General features: G+C 41.8%; 2 protein-coding genes across 6 annotated transcripts in view; one reads left to right on the top strand and one right to left on the bottom strand.

Moving 5' to 3' along the window:
• Positions 1–12230, top strand: part of mtmr1a (myotubularin related protein 1a) — a 29022-nt gene extending 16792 nt beyond the window's left edge. For all 4 annotated transcript variants that reach the window (XM_084043466.1, XM_084043464.1, XM_084043465.1 and 1 more), the window contains 10 exons: positions 135–284; positions 1202–1390; positions 2269–2454; positions 3941–4099; positions 5584–5631; positions 5944–6036; positions 6845–6958; positions 7174–7217; positions 7599–7731; positions 8276–12230. In XM_084043466.1, the coding sequence (XP_083899592.1) occupies positions 135–284; positions 1202–1390; positions 2269–2454; positions 3941–4099; positions 5584–5631; positions 5944–6036; positions 6845–6958; positions 7174–7217; positions 7599–7731; positions 8276–8437 (1278 nt within the window). In that variant the 3' untranslated portion in view covers positions 8438–12230. The remainder of the gene's footprint in view (positions 1–134; positions 285–1201; positions 1391–2268; positions 2455–3940; positions 4100–5583; positions 5632–5943; positions 6037–6844; positions 6959–7173; positions 7218–7598; positions 7732–8275) is intronic.
• A 4075-nt stretch (positions 12231–16305) lies between these two features.
• cd99l2 (CD99 molecule-like 2) overlaps positions 16306–18216 on the bottom strand; it is a 25422-nt gene continuing 23511 nt past the window's right edge. For both annotated transcript variants that reach the window (XM_084043663.1, XM_084043664.1), the window contains one exon: positions 16306–18216. This exon is cut by the window's right edge and continues 1891 nt beyond it. The gene's annotated coding sequence lies outside the window, so the exon portion shown is untranslated.

Below are 18216 nucleotides of genomic sequence, written 5' to 3'. Positions count from 1 at the left end.
ATCTGCTATTTTTGAAAAAAATTGTAAAAAGACATTTGTAAGACACCCAGGTCTTAATGGAAAATATATGTGTGTGTGTGTGTGTGTGTGTGTGTGTGTGTGTGTGTGTGTGTGTGTGCGTGTGATGATCTCAGGGCCTTCCCAATGAGAGCTGGACCTTCAGTAAGATGAACAGCAGCTACGAGGTGTGTGACACGTACCCGTCTGTCCTGGTCATCCCCACCAGCATCAAGGACGACGACGTCAAGAGGGTGGCCAACTTCAGAGCCAAGCACCGCATACCGGTGAGTGAGTGATTGATTGCGGGCCAAAGAGCCTTCATATGGTCAGAACCTTTGCTAAAACATCCGGGTCAACGCTCCACGCGTCCCAGACTCTTCTCCCTTCTGGCTCCCAAGCTATGGAATGAACTCCCCATTGCACTTAGAACCGCAGACTCACTCCCAATCTTCTGCTGTAATCTGAAGACTCTTCAGACTTCAACACTTGCCGTAGCCTTGACGACCTTGCAGGATTATGCAAAGGCTAAAATGTAACTTACCGTAGATATCATGTAGACAGATTTTTGGGACATTCTACAGTTAGACTGATGATAGGTTCTTGGTTTACTTATGTATTAGTTTATTAGTAGATTACTATTTCTACGCATTTGATGTATTACCTTGTGTTGTCCTTACTTACTGTAAATTGCTCTGGATTAAGAGCGTCTGCTAAATGCCTAAATTGTAAATTATCGCTGTGGGATAGAAACCGTCCAAAAAAACGGTTACTTCTCAGGAAATGGAAAAGAGAACCTGTGCTAGTTATTATTTAGTCACAAGCTCTTGTTAATATCTTTCATTGGTTCAATATTGATACAAAACAAGTTCACCAATTTCACTTAAAAGAAATAAATAATAATAATAAAAAATTTGCCCCAAAAAACTGCTCTTGTAGAGCGGCTATATTAAGTGAGGAAGGCTCAACGTCTTTTCGTGTTCGTGAGCCGTGCACCCGGCAAATTGCATTTAAATAGACAGAGTGTGCTCGTTTCTAGTTAGGTGGGTGAAACACTTCAGAGATTTCCCTGATCCAGAAAAGGTTGATCCATAAAAACCACTGATCTAAACGTTTATGCTGCGTGCAGAGCTTTGTAGATGGGGGTTATTTCCGGCGTGCGGCACCGTAGTATATATACCATACTGTGCTGTGTCCGTACCAGGTTCTGTCGTGGATCCACCCGGAGTCTCAGGCCACCATCGTGCGCTGCAGTCAGCCTCTGGTGGGCTCGTCGGACCACCGCTGTAAAGAGGACGAGCGCTACCTGCAGACCATCATGGACGCCAACGCTCAGTCCCACAAACTCTCCATATTTGACGCCCGACAGAGCAGCGTGGCCGACACTAACAAGGTACTGCTGCACATCTCTTACAGTATGTGTGTCAGGTAGGGCTGTCACGATTACAAATTTAAGGTGACGATTAATTGTCACACAAATAATTGTGATTAACGATTTAATTTTGTGTTTTTGACATTGGAACATTTGAACACAAATTAATTTTCTGCTTGCCGTTTAGGCTTCGTAATCAAATATTGCACAGGGCAGATATGACAAATAACTTAAATATACAAAGATAGTATTTTATACTTAAAAACAATAAATGTAAAAATTGATCTACAAGGTTACAACACGTCACAAAGTGACGTGTTGTAAGCTTGTAGATCTGCTATTTCTGCTTTTTTTTTTTTAAGTATTTGAAAATGAATGATAATTTTTCAACATGAAAACGATTATGATTATGCAAAAATAATTGCCATTATCTATTAGACAATCGTCTAATAGCAATTATTTGAGATAATGGCAATTATTTTTGCAAAAATTTAATAATTGTGACAGGCCTAGTGTCAGGTCTCAGCTTGTCATATATCATATCATAGCAGCCTTTATTGTCCCAGAAGCATATTCAGTTTCACAGTCTGTTGTGAAACTGAGTTACAATACAACATAAAGACATAGAATCCCCAGAGTACACAATCAACAAGGCAGTTTGTTTAAGCTGCAATGGCTGAGTGGACAAAACTCCTAGTGTACTAAAGTTTACTTTCACAGATACAGAACTCAAAGTTTTGTATCTCTGTCCCGATGACATGATTGTAAAGTGACGGTTGAGGGGATGATGGCTGTCATTCATAAGAAGGAGGTCTAAAAAGGAAAAAAAATATTAGGAACCGGTATTTTAAATGAAGCCGTATAACCTCTCTCTCTCTCTCTCTCCTGGTATACCCCAGGCTAAAGACGGAGGCTACGAGAGCGAGAGCTTCTACCCCAACGTGGAGCTGAACTTCCTGGAGATCCCCAACATCCACGTGATGCGAGACTCCCTGAGGAAGCTGAAGGACGTGGTGTACCCCACCATCGACGAGAACCACTGGCACTCACACATAGACAACACACACTGGCTGGAGTACATACGGGTAAGTCATTAATGTGCTTGTGTTCCACATGCAGAAACCTTGAGAATGGCCAAAAAAACTGGGAAAGCATGGGTGTCATGTTTAGCTATGTATATAGCACATTGGTTGGCTATTCAAAAATAGCAGATCTACAAGCTCATAGTGTGGCAGTGGCACGAAGTCATAGATTTTTTTTAAAAATTGTGACAAATCTTTGAATAAATATATTTTAAAGCGGACATTTTTCAACTCAAATCTTTGCGTCTGGGGGTCCCTGGAACACAATCTTTTGAGATGCGGGTCGGCGACCAAATACATATCATTTTGGGGGTCCTTGACATGAAAAGGTTTGAGAACCAATATAGAAACATACGTTTTTCAGAAAACTATTAGGATTTAGAAGACATTTTGTAGAATCGGGCTCAGGTCTTAATGGGTTAAGGGTTGATCCTCCTAGCTGTGTCTGACAACCTGCGAATTTACAACGTTTACCGTTGTTTCAGCTACTCTACTTGTGCTAATAACACAGATAAAGACATCTGAGCACAGCAATTGTTAATGAGTTTGAATGTTGTGGGTGTTGATAAACGCTACATGCGAGCGCTGTGGACATGATATCCACGGCGCTCCTCAGCTCAAAAGGCTTTCTCAGTGAACACAGCGCCTAAGTAAATATACTTAACCCCCCCTTGTGAAATGTACCTTTCTGCCTACATTTACTTTTGGTAAGTATATTTTGATGCCAATACCTTCGTACTTTTACTCAAGTCAAATGTCGTAACATTATTGTCTAAATAGTAATTGTAATTGCAAATACTAAGACGTTTACTTTACATTACGCTTACATTTCTACAGTATATTGTGGCATTGTTACTTTTACTTAAAGAGATAGTTCACCCCCAAAATGACTTTTTTTCTATCAGTTAGTCACTGCATGGTGGCTTGAATTCATGGATATTTTTTGTTTTTGTCGCATTCCTAAGCCAATAATTCGATGACCTGCAGCGGACTCCTTTGTGTCTCCTACCGGAACCGCTGAACCGGAAAATTTCCATGAATTCAAGCCTCCATGGGGTGACTAATCCATATTTTTGGGTGAACTATTCCTTTAAGCAGGCGCGCGGGAAGTATTTAATAGCCAGGGGGGCTGAGCGTCGGGGGAATCCGCTTGACGCATGCACGCGCGCGCACCCAAACCCGTGCAATGTGCGGGTTTGGGTGGGTTTTGTCCCGTCCGCGCGCGATTTTTTTGCGGGTTCGGGTCGAAAAATGTGCGGGTTTGGGTGGGTTTTGGCACTTTTTTTCCTTTACTTTATTTCGGTTTTAGGGTTAGGGTTAGGGTTAGGTTAGGGTTACGTTATGTAATTCTTTTATTTAAATTTAAATGTAATAAAAAAAAAAAATTTTAAATCCCTTCCCATCACCAGGGGGGCTGCAGCCCCCGTAGCCCCCCCCTTCCCGCGCCACTGCCTTTAAGTAAAAAAAAACTTGTTCCACCGCCGTGTAGCTGCTGTTGGCCGGAGCGGTGCGCATCGCTGACCGCCTGGAGTCAGGGAAGACCTCTGTGGTGGTCCACTGCAGTGACGGCTGGGATCGAACCGCCCAGCTCACCTCTCTGGCCATGCTGATGCTGGACAGCCACTACCGCACTCTAAGAGGGTTCCAGGTCAGTGGATCCTGCTCTACTAGAGCCAGTGGCTGATACCTGGGTCACTATTTACTGTGTAGAATGGGGGTCCGTGGTCTAATGCAGAAAAATAAAGGTCTAACATATCAGACCCAATAATAGATTCAAATAATATACAGTCTTGGCTGATAACCCCATTAAGACCTGGAACGCATATGTGTCATTTTTTGATTTGAGCTAAAAAAGCATTATTTTACACTTTGGGCTATTCAAAAATAGCAGATCTACAAGCTCATTGCGCGGCACCAAGTGCCGCGCTACGAGCTTGTAGATCTGCTATTTTTGAAAAATCGTGAAAATGTGTGCACATCTTTGAATATATATATTCTTTTAAAGCGAACATTGTAACTCAAATCGTTGCTTCTGGGGGTCCCTGGAAAAATATATTTTAAGATGGGGTCGGCGGCCAAATACATATAATTTTGGGGGTCCTTGACACGAAAAAGTTTGAGCACCACTGATATAGAAACATAGTTTTTCAGAAAACCGTTGGGATTAAGAAGACATTTGTAGAATCGGCTTCAGGTCTTAATGGGATAAAGAACAGTCAAGCCAAATTGGGTACATATCCCCCCCAATAAATGACAAGAAATTAACTGTTTTGTATTTTAACATAAAACAATTATTACAAAGATTATTTCCTGTAAAACAAAAATGATGACGTCAGCTGGTGCAAATCAGTTCTATCCAAATACTAGGGGACAGACGTCCCGAGCTGAGCGTGCTCTACTGTCAATAAATAGAAACACACTCACAATTTTCTATTAATTTTAACGTTTGGGCTCAGGCCTTTATCAGCGTTTTAGAAAAACGCTGATAAAGGCCTGAGTAGCCGAAACGTGTCCGTTTGTCAGAGACTGCTGTTGCGGTAAAATAATACAATTAAAAGAAAATGTTGCCTTGCGAGTGCCGACTGTTTCGATAGGCTAACCTGTTTTAACCAATTATATCATGACATCCACCCCGTCAATCAATCTCCCACACAGAGCTAAGATTACCGATGCTACAGCCACCAGAGGGCAGTGTTGTAGGATTTATGTCAGGTGCTGTACCCAAGCAGTGTTATAAATGGTCTCATTTTACAGCTAAATGTGTTTTCTGAAGCATTTGACGCAAGAAATAGGCAGGAGCAGGTGTGTGTGTGTGTGTGTGTGTGTGTGTGTGTGTGTGTGTGTGTGTGTGTGTGTGTGTGTGTGTGTGTGTGTGTGTGTGTGTGTGTGTGTGTGTGTGTGTGTGTGTGTGTGTGTGTGTGTGTGTGTGTGTGTGCGTGTGTGCGTGCGTGTAAATATTTGTGTCTTTGTATTGTATCTCTTATGTGGACATAAATTAATTATTAAATGTGTGTGTGTGTGTGTGTGTGTGTGTGTGTGTGTGTGTGTGTGTGTGTGTGTGTGTGTGTGTGTGTGTGTGTGTGTGTGTGTGTGTGTGTGTGTGTGTGTGTGTGTGCGCGCGTGTGTGTCCAGGTTCTTGTGGAGAAGGAATGGCTGAGTTTCGGGCACAAGTTTGCTGCGGTGAGTGGAGGGAATGAAGGGGTTAAAATGGATCACAAACAATAACGTATAGTTTTACTGTGACTTATAGACACTTTTCACAGCCGACATTCTGATGACGATGACGCCTAAATTAAACTCACCCCCAATTAATATTATTACCTTCAGCTGTGTTTTACCCAGTAACAACTTCAAAGCATAGCATCCCTATTCCCGGGGGAACATTCGGCGAAAATAGACGATCTACAAACTCACATCACTGTGTATTTTACTTTGTGACGTGCCAGTGAGATCAATGTGACATATTGTGTGTGCGTGTCTCTCTCTCTCCAGCGTGTGGGTCATGGTGACGAGAACCACGCTAACTCAGAGCGCTCTCCTCTCTTCATTCAGTTCATGGACTGTGTGTGGCAGATGACACGACAAGTGAGACTTCATTCACATTGACTCTCTCTCTCTCTCTCTCTCTCTCTCTCTCTCTCTCTCTCTCTCTCTCTCTCTCTCTCTCTCTCTCTCTCTCTCTCTCTCTCTCTCTCTCTCTCTGTGTGTAATAAGCAACTACACTTCAGAAAAAAGCCCCAAAAGAACAAGCCCAAAGTCGCCTATAATAAGCAGAGTAAGCAGACATGGCAACAGTGGTGTTAACCTGCAGCTGTGTGTGTGTGCTCACTTTAACCCTTTGTGTAGCAGTGTTCACTGTTCAGTAAACCCAGACAATGATTAACATGGACAGACCCCCCCCCCCCCACCAAAAGATCATCGTCCCTGGGTGGGCTTGAACCACCAACCTTTCGGTTAACAGCCGAACGCGCTAACCAATTGCGCCACAGAGACTGTGTTCTGTCAGACTACGTTGGTGGCGTATGTTGCAATCCAGTCTATAAATACTCTCTCTCTCTCTCTCTCTCTCTCTCGCTCTCTCTCTCTCTCTCTCTCTCTCTCTCTCTCTCTCTCTCCTTATGCAAGTCAGTCCATCTTATACCCTTATGCACGTCAAGCCAGCTTATAACCTTATACATATCAGTCCATCTTATACCCTTAAACAAGTCAGTCCACCTTATAACTGTATACAAGTCAGTCCTTATATCCCTTATGCAAGTCAGTCCTTATACCCCTTCCCTTCAGTGCACATCATAACCTTATGCAAGTCAGTCCACTGTAAATGCTTATGCAAGTCAGTCCACCGTATACCTTTAACAGGGCAGTGACCATATAATGCTCTTTTGTGTTGTAGTTCCCGGCAGCGTTTGAGTTCAACGAGCTGTTCCTCATCACGGTGTGTGATCACCTGTACAGCTGTCTGTTTGGAACCTTCCTCTACAGTAGTGAACAGGAGCGAGTAACCAAGGTACGTCTGTTTAGAACCTTCCTCTATGACACAGAACAGGAGCGAGTAACCAATGTTCAATAACGTAACTATGTTGATCAGAGCAGTGTCTTGGTGGACAGCGTCTAGGTGCTTCTTTATTGTGGTGACTGTTTTTGATTTGTGGGATTTAAGAGGCTAACATTCTTGCTTGTACTTTTTGTCTTCTCTCCGTCGCCACCCACTGGCCGCTGTAGGAAGTGCAGACCAAAACGGTGTCACTGTGGTCTTACATTAACAGGTAATACACAACGTCAACACAACTTTACACACAACAATAACACACAACCCTGGTTGTTTACTTCACTGACCGACTTACAGACCAGTAGTTAAAGCTAGTGGCACACCAGTAAATCGAACTAATCAACTTAGTTGATTATAAAAGAAATAATCAATTATCAATAATGTTATAGTTACAGCTCAAATATGCGGTAAATCCTTTCTGCCAGGACAACTCATGAATGGATAAAATATTTGTATTGAACATAAAATGAGCAATATGGCACAAAACATTTTCAGATGGGGGCCCGCGGCCAGAATAAATATATATATATCAATTTGGGGGTCCTTGACATGAAAAGGTTTGACTCTACAATAATGATTGATTGCGTGCGTTCCACAGTCAGCCAGAGGAGTTCACCAGCCCGTTCTACGTAGACTATGAACATCACGTTCTCTACCCGCTGGCCTCCAGTCGCCACCTAGAGCTCTGGACCAGTTACTACACCCGCTGGAACCCACGCATGAGGCCGCAGGTAGCTGTAGTGTGTGCGTGTGTGCGTGCGTGCGTGCGTGCGTGCGTGCGTGCGTGCGTGCGTGTGTGTGTGCATGTAACCTGTGGTTCGTTTGTTGCACCTAGAGACTTTTTTATTTGAGCTTAAAAGCATTATTTTACACTTTGGCTATTCAAAAATAGCAGATATACAAGATCTACAAGCTCATAGCGCGGCACCGAGTGCCGCGCTACGAGCTTGTAGATCTGCTATTTTTTTTAAATCGTGAAAATGTGTGCAAATCTTTGAATTTATATTGTTTTAAAGCAAACATTTGTAACTCAAATCTTTGCTTCTGGGGGGTCCCTGGAACAACATATTTTGAGATGGCGGTCCGCGGCCAAATACATATAATTTTGGGGGTCCTTGACATGAAAAAGTTTGAGAACCACTGATATAGAAACATAGGTTTTTCAGAAAACAGTTAGGATTTAGAAGACATTTTTTTAGAATGGGCCTCAGGTCTTAATGGGTTAATATACTGTGCATACGTGTGTGTTAAAAGCTCTCATGTGTTCACACACAGATGCCGGTGCACCAGACGCTGAAGGATCTCCTGTTCCTCAGAGCAGAGCTGCAGAAGAGAGTGGAAGAGCTGCAGAAAGACGCCACGTCCTCCCCCTCCATCTCCTCTGCTTCTGATCACACCTCCTCGCCCTCACACACACCCCTACACACCACCGTCTGACACACACACACACACGCACGCACGCACGCACGCACGCACGCACGCACGCACGCACGCACGCACGCACGCACGCACACACGCACACACACACACACACACACACACACACAGTGTAGGGAGTTGGTCTACCCGTTGTGTCCAAGGTGGGATCACAGACAGCACATGATTAATCCATTAACTCATTCACTGCTAGACCACCTGATTCGGATGCTATCAATGCATAGAATGGGAGATTATCACGTTCTATCAGACCATTGAATGGGCGAAGTAGGCGACCTACCGTCTACCCCGCGATTTATCAGACCATTCAGTGGGCGTAATCAGGAGCTACTGACCTACCGACGGAGATGACTTAAATACTTTAGTTTCGGTTTTGGTTTTGGTTGTTTCGGTTTCGGACCATGACGGAGGCGCGCAGTCTCAGGCGAGGTGGAGCCCCGCGACGGGCCACCGAAGGAGCTAAGGCGACTGAGTTGCCGTCCGGAGCGGTGCGACCCTCGCCTGTGCCTACTCAGCGCCGTTCGAGTTATGTACCGATATGGACAGAATCGTAAATATTGTTGTGGGGACTGCTCCGCCTCCGTCGGTAGGTCAGTAGCTCCTGATTACGCCCAATGAATGGTCTGACAAATCGCGGGGTAGACGGTAGCTCGCCTACTTCGCCCATTCAATGGTCTGATAAAACGTGATAATCTCCCATTCAATGCATTGATAGCATTCGAAGCCGGTGGCTAGACTTATTTCATGGCTGCGTTTGCTCACTGCCAGAGAGAGGAGAAAAAAAACACCCGCGACCCCCCCTTCTCTCGTTTACAGGCTGTTAAATATAGCATGTCTCGACAAAAATGCACGTTTTTCTGAGCTTTTCAACTGGTCACAGAATATTTATATCCATGTATGATGGATTCCTGGACGGTCACTAAAAACGGAGGGGATCACTGTGCTGCCTGAAAAAAATAAACGCCCGCGACCCCCCCCTTCTCTTGTTTACAGGCTGTTCAAAATGCAGGGGAAAAAAAGAGAACTCAAGATACAGCTGATTTCCCAAAAACGACAAAAAATATCTGTTTGACTTGAGGGTGAAAATGCCATCTAGTGGAAAAAACCCAAAAATAAATTCTCGCCAAATCTCGTCCTTGGCAGTGAATGAGTTAACACACACACGCACGCACGCACGCACGCACGCACCCACGCACACGCATGCACGCACGCACGCACGCGCACACACACGCACGCACACGCACACGCACACGCACACACACACACACACACACACACACACACACACACACACACACACACACACACACACACACACACACACACACACCATAACTCACATCACAGGTTTACAAGTGTTATAAAGTAGGTCAAATTCTTGTTGTTTAATTGATACTAATAATAATAATAATGAGCCCATTGACTGATGTGTGTTTATAATATGTTGGGTGGAGCCGTTCTATGTCAAACAAATATACATAACGTCCCAGACACCGTTGCACAATAATAATATTTCACCACATTATTTCATTATTACATTAATTTGATTTGGTTTAATGATATTCAAGTGTAATTGGAAACACACACATATACTACAGCACTGTATCTAGTGTAGTTTACACCACCCAAACTAAAGAACATTACAGTACAAAGAAATGCATAAAACCTGTTAATTTCATATTCTGTTTGTTTCAAGGTTTGGTTAGTTTGTTTTTGTTTTATGAGGTGAAAAGAAATATGGGAAATAATTAATTTCACTTAAAAAGGGACACACAGTTTTGTACTAGGTCCGCTCTGTGTACTTGAATTGTAAATAAGTCATAGTAATATTTATATTTGCCAAAACCTTTGCCCTTGTATCATTCATGGAGAAAATCGATCGTGGCCAAATTAACATCACGATGCTGCGTCAAATTCTATAAAGTGATACCAAAACATCCAGTTCTCCATAAACATCATTTTCAACCTGAAATATGATAGTTTAAGTGAAATTATGATCATACATTAATCTAAAATTATCATCATATATTAATTTAAAAACGTATTGGGACTGGGGATATCAGATATGCTCCAAATGCTCACTTTGTTTCTGTATTGTTTACTAATGTATTAATAATAGTGTTTAACATAGTTTACTCTGTGGTCACTAGCATATTGACCTCATTATCATTATCGTCTCTGTCGGGAAGAAAACTCATATGTCTAACACTGTTGCTTTTTAGGATTCAAATTAAAAAATAGCAGATCTACGCGCCGCGTTTTGAGCTTGTAGATCTGCTACTTTTGATGCTTTTGTGTCACACTGTAGCGTGATCAAGTAGATGCATATCGTTGCTGTCGGGTGGGAACCTCTTCATCTCCAAATATTTAAACCTTTTATTTTTTTCCCTGTAAATTGTGTCACAGAAAAGTTGCAGAAATAGCAGATCTACAAGCTTGTAGATCTGCCAATTTGTTGCTGTTTTTGAATTTAAATCCTGAAAAGTAACAGTTTTGTGACATGTGAGGTTTTTTACCGACAGAGACAATATTGTGTCACACTTCTTTCAGGTCAACCCAGACCAGCCGTTTATGTTCCTCACTCTCACCAGCATATTGACTTTAGAAATTGGAATTGAGTTTATTTCTGTTTCTTTTGAGATGCCTTTGTCACATTGAGTTTATTAGATTATTTTGCTATTTTGTGAAAGTATTTGTAAAGTGAAAGTGTTTTAAGTGTGTTTCATACATTTTGAACCAGTGAAAAGTATTGACATGGGTTGTGACTAAATAATAATTACATTGGATCCAGTGGAACACGTTACTTTTTTTTCTGAGAAGTGCCAGTGTTGGACATACAATGTTTCCATCTGACAGCGGATATGAATATAATCCTTGTTGATTATATTCATGTAAATATCTTATCTCTGTTTTAACCCATTAAGGCCTGAGGTTCTGATTCTACAAAATGTCTTCTAAATCCTAACAGTTTAAAAAAAAAAAACGTATGTTGCTATGTCAGTGGTTCGTTGTTCCAGGGACCCCCAGAAACAAAGATTTGAGTTAAAAATGATCGCTTTAAAACAATATATATTCAAAGATTTGCACACATTTTCAATTTAAAAAAAAAATAGTAGATCTACAAGCTCATAGCGCGGCACTCGGTGCCGCGCTATGAGCTTGTATATCTGCTATTTTTGAATAGCCAAAGTGTAAAATAATGCTTTTTAGCTCAAATCTAAAAATGACACAGATGCGTCCCAGGTCTTAATGGGTTAATCTAGCTAACTGCACCACAGAGTTTTTGTTCGGTTGAATCATGCAGATATCATTTTTTAGTAGGGATGCACCGATATAGGATATCAGCCACATATCGGTATTGGTTTGGAAACGTGTCGTGTTTTGAGCTTGTAGATCTGCTACTTTTGCTGTTTTTTAATTTGGATCCTGAAAAGTAACAGTTTTGGACACCCGACAGCGACAATGTATCTGTTGTGGGGAATATTAATTGTACGCTGTCTATGTTGGTGTGTTGGTTAACTGTAGACCACCAAGTTGCAGATCATATTTAATACATTTAATAAAGCAATGAATTGAGTTGCCCATTAGAACTAAGGCTAACAAACCAACATAACAACAGAAATGCTCTCCTGTGTGGCCGTGCCTGTGGCCTGAGGAGGACTGAAAATACAGGGCATAGAAAGAGCAGGTTTTTTATAGTGTCTGAGGAGACCATGGCCAGGTGTCTCCCCTTCCACTGATCATCTCAGACTCCACCCTCCAAACCAGCACCGCAATGGAATCTGGTTAGGCAGTTAAAGGCACACACGCACACGCACGCGCGCACACACACACACACACACACACACACACACACAACCCTATAGCAAAGGTCCCAGGGGGACGTCACATGGTTATCTGTACACCACCAAGTTGCAAGTTTTCTTTTTTTTAAGAAGATGTATTTGTTTCCCTGTCACAAAAGGGGGAAATAATAACAACAATAACCAAAAATAATCAAATACTGGTATCGGTATTCATACAGACAAGATTTTCCATATTGGTGCATCCCAAATGTTTAGGATATGATTATGAATCTCTCAGGGTCAGATTGAGGTGAACGTTGATGTGACAAGATAACAGCTATCAACGTTACTTTCTGTAGGAATCTCTCTGCTTCTTGTGCTCCCGTAACCCGTTCTTTACTTAATGTTCCGTGTCATGATCCATGTAGTTATTTTACACAGGCAGAAACTTTTAGGAAGCGGGCACAGCATGCTGCCTTCACGTTTCCTTTCGGTCAATGTCGTTTCTTCAATAAATATTTCTGTGAGTGAAGAGAGTGTCCGCTGACATTTCCTTTTCTTTCTGTTGGTGGTTCTCCTACACACCTGTCCTACTGGTGCTATAGGGCATAGCAGTGGCGGCCATTTTCTGGTTCCATCGTTCGAGACTCCATTCATTTTTCTCATAGAGATTTCCAAAAATATTTCTATCAATTAATTTAAGCCTAGAATCAAGCCATCCAGGATCCTGGTGAATCATTTGATTCTGTGAAAAACATTTTTGAATATGTAATTATATGATATACTATATTTAATAAATACCCTTTGTTTTGTGGTTTTCAAATAGTTGTTTGCCCCCCTCTACACCAATTCTCTTGAAAATAGCAGATCTACAACGCATTGTGAGCTTGTAGATCTGCATTTTTTTGTAAGGACCATGTTATTGCTCCCAGAGGTGTTGCCAAAAATACTCGAAAGTTACACATTGTGACTTTAAATATTGTTGCAAAGTAATTGGATTGAGGTGTTCATTTCACATTTCTTTAACCCATTAAGACCTGGAACGCATCTGTGTCACTTTAGATTTCTTTGGCTATTCAAAAATAGCAGATATACAAGTTCATAGCGCGGCACCGAGTGCCTCGCTATGAACTTGTATATCTGCTATTTTTGAAAAATCTTGACTTTTTTTTTCTTTTCTTTTTTTTCTAAAAACTGTTAACACTGAGAGTATAAATGGAACCAAATGGACCTGTATGGTCCATTTGGTTCCATTCGTACACTCTCAGAGTCACAGACAGCAAAGGGTCATAGAACCACCGTCAAATAACCCTGAGGGTCCCTGGACCCCCAACTTCTGAGAACCACTGCTATAAATGACCAACTTGAGTGTGAACAGTGTGGTGATGTAGTGTGTATTCCATGTAATATGTCTAATAATAATGTGATTCCTGAAAGAGCCATGAACACTTCTTTACATTCCACTGAAAATAAAACAAGAAAGAATTCAAAAGGCATCAGTCTCGAGGTTTGTCTCTTTTTGTTTTGTTTTCTTTCTTTTATGCAAAGTCTGACGTAATTTACGCATCCTACCTGGGTAGCGTTTTCCCCCCCCCCCCCGGTTCTGAATTCCCATAGACGTGTTTAATATCGCGTCAAATAAGAACTGTGTTCCAAAAATAAACAAAAGACCCCGGCGGTTTAAGCATCAACTGACGGTGAGAAAACGATAATGTTACTTCTGCCGAATTAGTTACATTTTCGCCAGAAACGGACTGTTTCAAATATGAGTGACTGACTATCATAAAATATACAGAACCTCCTCCCTGACAATATCGCAGAGACAGTTTTTATTTTTGGAACACAATTCTTATATGAGACGATTCTATGATGACCCAATGTTATTCTCCATAGATGAATTACTTTACGTCCCAGGGGATGGCGACTGACGTCAGGACTTCTGTACTCTATACTGTATATTGGTTTGTTTACTGTTGAGCAAGATACAATGTTGCATTTTAAGCTAATCACCTGGGGACCCCCCGAAACCGTTGGTGGGGGGGTCCAAACCCCTAGTTTGGGAACCCATGTTCTAGTACAAGAGTTCCCAAACTAGGGACGACAGGGATCACTCACACACAAAGTGCAGAAAGGACAGGAGGGAAGGCAAAAGAAAACAACACACACATTGAGACGAGGCTCAGGGTTATGCATACTTCTCATATTAATGTAACGCTCATTCACTGGGGGAGTTTAAAAACACAACGTCTCACAGCAGTATTTACAAGCAAACACATCAATCTCCTTTCTGTCTGCAACCTCACTCAACAAAGCAATGCTTCTATTCGACACCCTAAGGCTAACTACACCCAACAACAAGGCTTTTATTATATTGCTACTCAATGTCATTCATGTCGCCATAAATTACGTCATTTACAAAAAAAGAACAATAATCTCAAGTATGATCGAACTTCAATGAACAGGAGGGTTGACTGTCGGCTTTAAAGGGATCGACTCTGGGATATGACGGCCACAGAAAAAGAACACAGCTTTCGCTACCTCGTGGCGCGCTTTTACCGTTTTCGGTTGGTTTTCACTGACGCTTAAAGAAATGTGCTTTTACATCAAAATATTGATTTTTTAGCTGGTTGGGATTTTGGTCTGATTAACAACAATGCTCTCGTAAATAGTGTTAACCCAATTGGGAAATAAATATATGTACAGGGACACGTTTACAGGGAATGTGCAACAATGTTTATGAGCTTCTTATGGGGAAACGTTGTCGATTTTCATCCTAAATGTCTTTGTTCTGATGCGAGATCAATTACTGAGGCAACCTTGACTAGGTGACAATTAGTTGTGAAATGTGTGGTGTCACTTAATCGGACGTCTGAAATGTACACCCGATGACATGAAATCGCTCATTCTACGTCACTATATTACCGTTAGGCGTATTTCAGTTGAAAATCGATGCTTCCCCTTTTAACTGCAATCAAACATCTGATTTACTTAGGTACTTTCAAGACCCCTATTGTGGGCAGGATTAGCTGGCCAGCGCACAGTAGAGACAACCTTCCACCTCGAAAGCCATCGCGTACGACTTGTACGTGACTACATTCTTCACATGCGACTATTTGTAAACGTTGTTGCCGATTTCTCGGCGACAGTCAGGCTACAGTGGCACGTGACGCATTGTCATTATGGCATATCTCACTTCATAATTGGGATAGAAAAATAACGCCTTTCAAGCTACCTTTAGAAAAATTAAAGCTAGTCCTTTTTCCTAGAACTCAGTGAAAGTCGATCGGTAGAGCTTGTGACTTTTTTAGCGCCGCCTCCTAAGAGGAGGCGGAGCTATCTAGAAGAGGGGTGTGTCTATATGTATGTACGGAGATAATTTCGCAAACCACTCCACCGATCAGGGCCAAATTTCTTGTGCAAGCCACGAAGCTCACATAAACAAGCTCACAACGTGTGTGGACCCGTTGTGAGCTTGTACATCTGCTATTTTCACAATATGTGTGTGCCAAACTATAAAATAGTTCTCACATGCTTAATCGATTATTATATTAACAGAAAAATTAATTGATAGGATAATTGAGTAGTGATTACACATCCTCTTCATTATGTCTCAGTCTGATGACGTCATATCCCAGGGCTCACCCTCATTGGCTGGCTGGCGTTTCCCCTCCTGTAGGAGCAGCCGTCTAAACGCTTCGTTTTGGACGCCGTGGCACGGCGGTGCCGCTTGCCGAAAACAACTCGTATTCTCGGCAAGTGGCGCCGTCGTGCTACGGAGTGAAAAGACTAGGCTCTAACGCAGTGGCATCTTAACAAAATCAACAAAACAAAAGACAGTATAAATATTAGCATGTAGTAGTAGTAGTAGTAATAGTAGTAGTAGTAGTAATAGTAGTAGTAATAGTAGTAGTATCATTTTCATCACAAATCACTTTTGAAAGCTCTACCCTCACCCTTACCGGTGCCTGGTACACCCCAAAAACACAACGCCTTAATGCAGAGAACATTGTTGTGCACTGTTCCCAATGTAAACGCAAAGAATTAGCATTAGCATGCTAAAATGCTATAACCACTTGAACCCTATAGCATCCATATTCTGGGGGAAACGGTCACCAAAAATAGCAGACGCACAAGCTCACAACGTGTCGCATTGCGGCACGTTGTGAGCTTGTATATCTTCTAATTTTGGTGAAGAGATTTGGTGAAACGCAAAATACAAGAGTTATACCCAGTTTGTGATTTGTTTGTTTGTGTGGGTTTGTTTGTTTGGGGGAGTGACATTTTTATTCCACATCTTTCTAAAAGCTATGTGTATAGCCTATATAATTATCCATCTATATATAATTGTTATCAATTCTCTTCAATGGTAATGTTACAACACTACTTGACTATTTTTTGTGCGCGTAACAATGCTCTGCATTAAGAGGATTGGAGGAAACCCAGGCCACTTCTTACAACAAACCCCTTTCTGTCTTCAACACCAAAAAGCAGCTCTTGGTTATTATAGGCAAAGTCCTTAATAAAACCAATGCCAGTTCTTTAGATTGGACACTATAAAAACACAGCTTCTACTTATACACAAAGTATTACGTCGTTGCTGTCGGGCAGAAACCTTGTATCTCCATTTTTCTAAGTTTGAATGTTTGTTTCGTGGAATAATGCCTCACTTCGTCAAACGAGAGCGTGGCGCAAAAGTCACGAAAATAGCCTACAAACTCACATTGCGATGGTGAGCTTGTAGATCGCCTATTTCAGCTATTATAGAAATATGTTGAAAGTGGTTGAGTGTGTCTATGGGTTTTATAAACATTGAACCAATGTAAAGTATTGAGCTTGTGACTAAATAATGACTGCATTGGATCCATTAGAACACAGTTTCCTGAAAAGCAACGGTTTTGGACTTACAAGGCTTCCACCCAACAGTTACAGAGAGTAACTTCTTTCCACCGAACTGCAGAATTCTCCCATTGAGGGCAAGGCAATTATATAAAATGGTATTAATGTTACAAAAGACTTCAGAAGGATTATACAAGAGAGACACAAAAGGGACATTGTTTTTTTTTCTTCTTCTTCTAAAACACCACATAAACTGAAGCACTTGTTCGAAAGATTTACACCCCACCCCCCCTGGGAGCCCACCTTAAATATGTCCCCTACAAACATACAGTATACAGTGGGTTCCAGGGGGAACCTTTGTAAAAAGAACAAATACTCTTGTCTACATTACCAGGGACACCAGAGAAAGACTAACCGGGAAATAGGCTTCAAGGAAGTTTGGTTCAGGCATTGAAGGGAACCTTTGCGGATTTTCAAAACAAAATCCCAGTGTTCTGGCGTGAGAAAAGCAATACTATGATGTGGCAAAAATTACCCTATGTCTGTATGTTCCCAGAAAAATGCTGATGTCACGAAACGATGGCAACAAACCAAGAGTTTAATCCCGTTTGACCACAGTGGTTCATAGCTCGACCAATGGGCTTGTGGTAGTTGGTGTGCATGCAGTGACCACACAAAATCGGTGACATTTCGACAGCGCATGCGATTAGTGCCACAATGATGTAAGAATTTATACCCAGAAGGAGGAGGCGTATCCGCTGGGTGAGCAACTTCATTGAAATGAATGACCGGTGATTCCCAGTCCGCTCTCTATAGACAATAACGCAATGCATCAAATGCATCGTTTCACATCATCATCGTAGATTACGTACACCCAGTGACAACATTTCATAGAGAAATGCACAGAAGACATAGGGTCCCTTTTTTTTTGCCACTCGGTATTATAGATCTCCTCCAATCAGAGCAATGCGCTTTAGGTTGAAAATAGGAAACGTTTCCCTTTAATTAACATTCAATTTGGATCATTGTGCATCGACAAAGATTCTTTTACCATAGGTTTAGGCACTGTCCAATCACTGCTTCCTTCTTTAAGGTGTCAAAGCAAATCCACCAATCAGGCTGAGACAAGGCTACTTCTATTGAAGTGTCAACCGCCAA

Source organism: Gymnoscopelus microlampas (genome assembly GCF_963454915.1).
Source record: "Gymnoscopelus microlampas genome assembly, chromosome: 19".
In the NCBI taxonomy this organism is placed as follows: Eukaryota; Metazoa; Chordata; class Actinopteri; order Myctophiformes; family Myctophidae; genus Gymnoscopelus; species Gymnoscopelus microlampas.
Note: the sequence above shows the minus strand (reverse complement) of the source record. Positions and strands in the feature narration are given on the sequence as shown.